Source organism: Bison bison, unplaced genomic scaffold (genome assembly GCF_000754665.1).
Source record: "Bison bison bison isolate TAMUID 2011002044 unplaced genomic scaffold, Bison_UMD1.0 scf7180017864484, whole genome shotgun sequence".
Classification (NCBI taxonomy): Eukaryota; Metazoa; Chordata; class Mammalia; order Artiodactyla; family Bovidae; genus Bison; species Bison bison.
This window is the reverse complement of record NW_011495044.1, coordinates 4,934,755-4,940,757: the sequence shown is the minus strand read 5'-3', so window position 1 is coordinate 4,940,757 and position 6,003 is coordinate 4,934,755. Positions and strand designations below refer to the sequence as shown.

The following is a 6,003-nucleotide window of genomic DNA, read 5'->3' as shown; positions in this document are numbered from 1 at the left end:
GGGGTAGTGGGAGAAGGTGAGTCCCATCCACGTGCCCTCCCAGCCCTTCATCCAGCACCTGTCGCAGCATGACTCAGGGCTGCCCCCTCCCTCCCTCAGCCTCAGGACAGCTCCCGGGGCAGAGTGCCACCCCCCCCAGGTCAGACATCCACTGAAGTCCCTCGGTGAACAGAGCTGGACACGAGCTCCGTCCCCTCCACACGCCGTCAGCGCGCAGCTGCGTCCTCCCCCGCTGCCCCCAGTCACAGCCCCGCCAGAGCCACTGCCCACCCTGGCCTCAGCTTCCCTGCTGCAGCTCGGACATTTTATGGCTGAGGACTCAGTCTCCATAGTCATGGTTTTACAAAACAGCCCTTTTCCCTTCTCCCTTTAGAGAACTTGGAAAACAGAGGAAAATAAAGACAAAGTTCTCTGTGGGTCTACCTCCCCTGGGACACAGGTGGGGACAGTCATTTTGGAAAGGAGAGTCGGAACTCACCAGCCAGCCCAGGTCCTGGAAGCTCACGTACAGCTCGTGCCGACGGCACACCTGCCGGCCGTGGGAGCCGTGGATGTCGTCTGCGGGGACACGAGGGGCAAGGGCTTTGCTGGGCTGCTGTTCCCAGGGTGGGGGACGCCATGAGGCACACGTTTGTTGAATAATAAATGCTGGGAAACTAACCCATTTGGTCTCATAAAGCCCATGTCTGCAGCTCTGCTGGTGCCATGACCCAGTTCAAGAACTTTTGATGGCTCCCTCTGGTGGCAGTCACCTCACACTCAGCCCAGCCTCCCCTGACTTTCAGCCTGTGGGGTCCTGATAATCCAGTAAAAGCCCCGGGGGCCCTTGGCCATCCAGCGGTCCCACCTCCTTCCCCCCCGGAGTCACCCCGACCTCCCCCACCTCTCCTGCCATGCCCATTCCACAGGACATGTGCTCCCATTAAGGTCAAGCAAAGGCTGGCTCCCGTGAAGGAAAGGGCCCCTGGTGGCCTTGATCCTGCGGGGCTCAGCCTGGTGGGGTGACCTTCACACAAACACCTGGACCCTGCAGGGGCCCCTGGTTCTGACAGAGACCAGGGCGAGGCCTGCTGATTCCCAAGGGCAGAGAAGGGACTTTGGGGTGGCAGGGGCAGCAAGGGTGGATGCTCAGAGCCCCGGAGACTGTCGGGGGGTCGCTCCGCAGGGGGCAGGGCAGAGGGTGTCAGGAAAGGCGGCGGGGTGACCGTCGGCCTGACAGCGCTGAGGCCAGAGGGGCTCCGTCCCTGCCTCCATCCCCAGGCTCACCGAAGATCCCCGGCAGTTTGTTCGGGGGCGGCAGCTCGTTGGTCCTTTTCGGCGGCCTCCTCTTCAGGGGCCTCACTGCCCGAGGGGCTCGGGCGGGGCCCGGGCCGGGGCTCGCCCTGAAAAGGTGACCACGAAAGGCTGTTTGGAGCGCGGAGCCTGTCGCCCCAGCAGACCGGCCAGGCCAGGATCCACACTGCGCCCTGAGATGGAGAGAGCAGAGAGGGGTCACTCGAGGGTGGGCACTGCGCGGGGACACAGCGGGGACCTCTCTGGGCGGGCCAGGAGCTCGAGGCTGAGGCCTTGGGGGACCCACTGGGCCTGGGTTTCCTCCTCTGAAGACCCGAGTCCCCAGTCCAGCCCCAGCCCCTCAACCTCCCCACCTCAGCCTGCCTCCTGCCTGGGCAGGCAGTTCTATGGGGTGAGGGAGGGGCCTTGCCAGCACAGGGTGAGGATTAGTGATGTTTGAGGGCACGCAGGTGGACAACTTTCAGTCCGTTCACGTGACGATCTCAGCCGGTCTTCACGGTGACCCTGGACCGTGAAGCTCTGTTTCACCCAGAAACAGAGCTGCTCAGTGACGGCCCAGAGCCCCACTGCCAGGGATGTCAGAGGCAGGGTCACACCTCCATCGTGGGGCTCGAGCTCCCACCCCATCCTTTCTGGGGGTCAGTGTAGGATTTACAGCTCCTGGCTGGGAGGTGACCCGGACTCACTGCTTGCTCTGCTGACACCACCCAAGAATAGGGTGTTCATGTCCCCTGAAGCCCCCGAAGGAGACCCCAGGCTCAGCAGGCAGAGACATTTACCCCAAGTCCCAGAGTCGGGTTCAAACACAAGCATCTAATCCCAGAGCCCAAGTTCTTGTCCACTTATGTTCTTAGCCACCAGGTTTGTGGTTTAAAAAGGAAGAAAGAGAAAAGCCTGAGGGCAGAGACACAACTGGGGCTTTAGCCTCAAAGCAGTGATGCTTGTAAAAGTGGAGTTTTACCCACATCCGCTTAAAGCCTGAGGATACAGGAAAAACACACTGATTATCCCTGGAAAAGTCAGCTCCACCAATAAAACTATCTTCCTGTACCTGTTTGTATTCCCAGTGACCTCTTGTTTTTTAATTGTCAAAGTGATATAAAAACAACTGTAAAGAAACTTAGGAAAAATATAAAACCCCTTCCGCACTACAATACACCATTTTCATTCTTTCTCGGCTTTCGTTTTTCATGTTAAATTGTGAGCATAGAGCTGCAACTGCTGAAGCCCGTGTGCCTAGAGCCTGTGCTCTGAGACAAGAGAAGCCACCGCAGCGAGACACTCAGGCACCACAACAAAGAGCAGCTGTGCTAGCCGCAACCGGAGGAAGCCCATGCACAGCAACAGAGATCCACACGACCAAAATAAAATAATTTTTTAAAAAATTTTCCGCATAACAAAGAAGTCCATATTTTTCCCCAAATTTTTCCACCTAAACATTTTCCCGGTTCTTAAGTCTCAACTACGAACATTTCAAATAGATAAAATTCCTTTGAGTAGATCTGAATATTTAGATGTTAGTTCATCTTAAGACATTTAGCTTATTTCCTGGCTCTCGTCATAAAGATGAGACTGTCTTTTCCTTTTCCATAAAGGGAAAATGTCATTTCCTTTCCTGATGGGATTTTCTCAGACTAAACCACAGGGATGTGACTACAAGCTCACTGTCACATTTCTTAAAACACAAGGTGGAGCATCCCATTTCCACGTACATTTCACCCCAGTGTTGCAACACTGATGCACAGGCATGTACACACGTGCACATAAATGTGTGTGTACACACAAACACACACAGGCATGTTGATATGAAGCAAATGTACACATTAGCGGGTCAGTCTCATGATCTCCACTGCACACGACGTGGCAAGGACATTGCCTGCCCCACACACAGCTCGGCTCAAAGGTCAGCCCTTACACGGCTGTGCTTCACGCCCAAGTCCAGGGACCAGAGTTGACAACAACCAACTGACCAGAGACTAACCTTTGACCTATGACATCACCTGCCACAACATGCAGTGGGCCCATCAGAGGGCTCAGCAGAGATGACTCTGCTGAGATAGGAGCTGACACTGAAGGGGCCCAGGGAGAAGCCATTCGGGGAGTTTGGGTCACGACAAGAGAGAGTGACAGGAAGAGCCGGCCTGTGAAGAAGCAAAGTCACAAGACACACAGCAGCCCCTCCCCAGAGGGAAAGGCCCTGAGGGCACCAGGAGGTGCCTATGGAGCGATGTGGGCAGGTGGACAGCTCTCGGCTACGTGGCACTGGAGTGGAGCACCCCAGTGGACACCTGAGGCAACCTCGGCCCAGTCACCCTCCGGGCCTGTGTGTGCAGCCCCCTGTCCTGTGAGTTCCTGGAGAGCCCTGTCCATAGATGGGCCAGGGAGACCTTGGATGACCCAAGGCTGGGCCCACTGTAGGCTTCTCTCTGTGCAACTGTCTGGTATTGGGGTCTCCTGGGCACAGAGTGGGGGGGGTCACAGGGCAGGCCTGGACTGTCCAGGTGGTGGTGCCCAGGCTGCCTGGCTCTGGCAGGACCCTTTCGAGAAAGCAGAGCAGGAACTCCAGGAGCCTCTGGGGCCCAGAGTCCCTGCTCTAGATCTGAGCTGTGAGAGTGCCAGCAGGCACGCCGTCCCTATGCAGGGGACGAGGATGTGTGGCTACGCCTAGAGATGGGGGCCACACTGTGGCCTTCCCTCCCCTACTGCAGACCTGGATGAAGATGCTGCTCTTCTGGGCCAGGCGGAACCCTGACATGTCCAGCCTCCCCCATGTTTGAGTCCCCCCCCATCAGGGCCTGGGTGTCATGGTAGCTCCCCTGCCCGTCCCATCCCCGGGCACTCATCCCCCTGCCCCTGGGCCAGGCCAAGGTCGCTCCCATCCCTCCCCAAGGCCTCTTTCTGCCCTGGGTGCCACCTGAGCCTCCCTGAAGCCCCTGCCCTCCTCAGCCTGCTGCCATGGATGGCACCCTTGTGCCATGTTGAAGGGCAGTCCGGGCACCTGGGGGCCCTGGGAGGGAAGCCAGCTGTGACCTGGCGCCTTTGTCCCAACGGGTTGTTCCTTCACCAGAACTAGGAACTCAGCGCTTTTCCTTCTTCCTACTGCTGAACAGCCCTCTCACTGCTCTGCTTCTGGAAACCTCTGCCTGTCCTGGCTGCTGCTGGAAGACTTCTCCCGACAGCCAGGGCAGTCAGGTCCTCGTCTCCAGAAGCCCCGGAAGGTGCTGCACCGTCCACCCAGTGACGCCCATCCCCTGCCCACCTGCTGACGGTCCCCTGACACCCTGTGGCTGTCCCTTCAAGTGCAACGTCTCCACTGCAGGATCTGGGCCTCCCACCAGGGTGAGGATCCGGGGAAGCCTCTCCGAAAGGCCTTCCTTGACCAGCTGGAGCTTCGTGTTCTTACCCACGAGCTCCTGTGCAGCCCTAGGGCCACACTGAGAAAGCCTGAGTTCCATGGCAGGCCTGAGTTTGAACCCTACATACACACACACACACACACACACACACATTTTTTTCTGTTTAGCTTGTGAGACTGTGGATTCGGGATGAAGTACCTCTCTGCCTCTCTTGAGTTTCAAGGGAGTATGAACAAAAGGCCAGTTTAGGCTCTGTGACAGAGCGGAAGGGTCCAGTGTCTGATTTGGACGATCTGAGATGAGAAAACCCACTGAAGTCCATCTGTCAGGTTTCTAGATCCCTCCCATCCTAAGCCAAAGCCTTTGGAAGCACACGGCTGGACTGTTTATTCAGAGGAGCCCTCCCTGCAGAATATCGGCACTCACAGTCTCTCCCCCTTCAGTTGCCCCTATGACCAGTTTACTGGCTGCCTAGACGTACTCGCTTCCCTTCGAGAGACAAATGCTTAGCTACAAGAAGGAGAAAAATAGTGGGAAGAGAAGGTGAGGCTACAATGAAAACAAATCTTAGGGACAAAACGAAAGGTCCAAAAGGAAAGTCAAAGGGGCCAAAGGAAAAGAAAGTCATTCTTTAAGACAGCATTTCTCCTGATCACAAATTCACATTTACGTGTGTATGTTTTCATGGTTCTAGGAAACTCCAGACGCAGACTCTGGGTGGATTTGTTCCTCCCCCATCACTTTCCCTATGGTTCATGATTCATTCATGCCAACAGGCACTTCAATGAAACCCCTTCTGTGGGATCATCTCAAACCACATAGAATTTAATGTAAATATCACAGACAGTGAGGAGGGCGATGGGAGCAGAGCTTTCTCAGAATTCACAGGACATACAAGGTCAACGTCTTTGCTTTCCTCTGGTTTTTAATTAAAGACACGTCTCTCCTGAGAGAACCTAGGCTATCCAGGGGCAGCCAGCCTGGGATGGCAGGACAAAGCTGGCCAGATGCTGGTGAAATGCACAAATGTGACTGTGGCTTCCTTGGAATGCAGTCCTGGGAGGTGATGGCAGAAGCGCACGCTCGGGGACCGAGGTTCACTCTTGGGCTACATTTTGACCTGCTGCATGGGTCTGAGGCTCGGGGAGATGGCAAAGGGGCTCCCCGTGCTCTTTTTGATGTCCTCCACTGTTAGGCCGTCCCAGAGCTCCATCAGGGTCAGCCCTGTCTTCTTGTGCACGTCAAACACGGCCTTCTCGGTGATGATTCGGTCCACGCACCGCTTCCCAGTCAGTGGCATGGTGCACTTCTCCACGATCTTGGGTTCGTTGGCCTTGTTGCAGTGCTCCATGGT

At 56.2% G+C, this 6,003-nt stretch overlaps 2 protein-coding genes across 2 annotated transcripts in view; both read right to left on the bottom strand.

The window, feature by feature from the left end:
- LOC105004991 (bone morphogenetic protein 8B-like) overlaps nucleotides 1-6,003 on the bottom strand; it is a 16,376-nt gene that overhangs the window by 1,095 nt on the left and 9,278 nt on the right. Inside the window, 3 exon segments of the mRNA XM_010862815.1 lie at nucleotides 479-558; nucleotides 1,267-1,389; nucleotides 1,392-1,466. Of these exon segments, the coding sequence (XP_010861117.1) occupies nucleotides 479-558; nucleotides 1,267-1,389; nucleotides 1,392-1,466 (278 nt within the window).
- LOC105004963 (succinyl-CoA:3-ketoacid coenzyme A transferase 2, mitochondrial-like) overlaps nucleotides 5,758-6,003 on the bottom strand; it is a 1,677-nt gene continuing 1,431 nt past the window's right edge. The window contains exon 2 of the mRNA XM_010862788.1: nucleotides 5,758-6,000. Within this exon, the coding sequence (XP_010861090.1) occupies nucleotides 5,758-6,000 (243 nt within the window). The remainder of the gene's footprint in view (nucleotides 6,001-6,003) is intronic.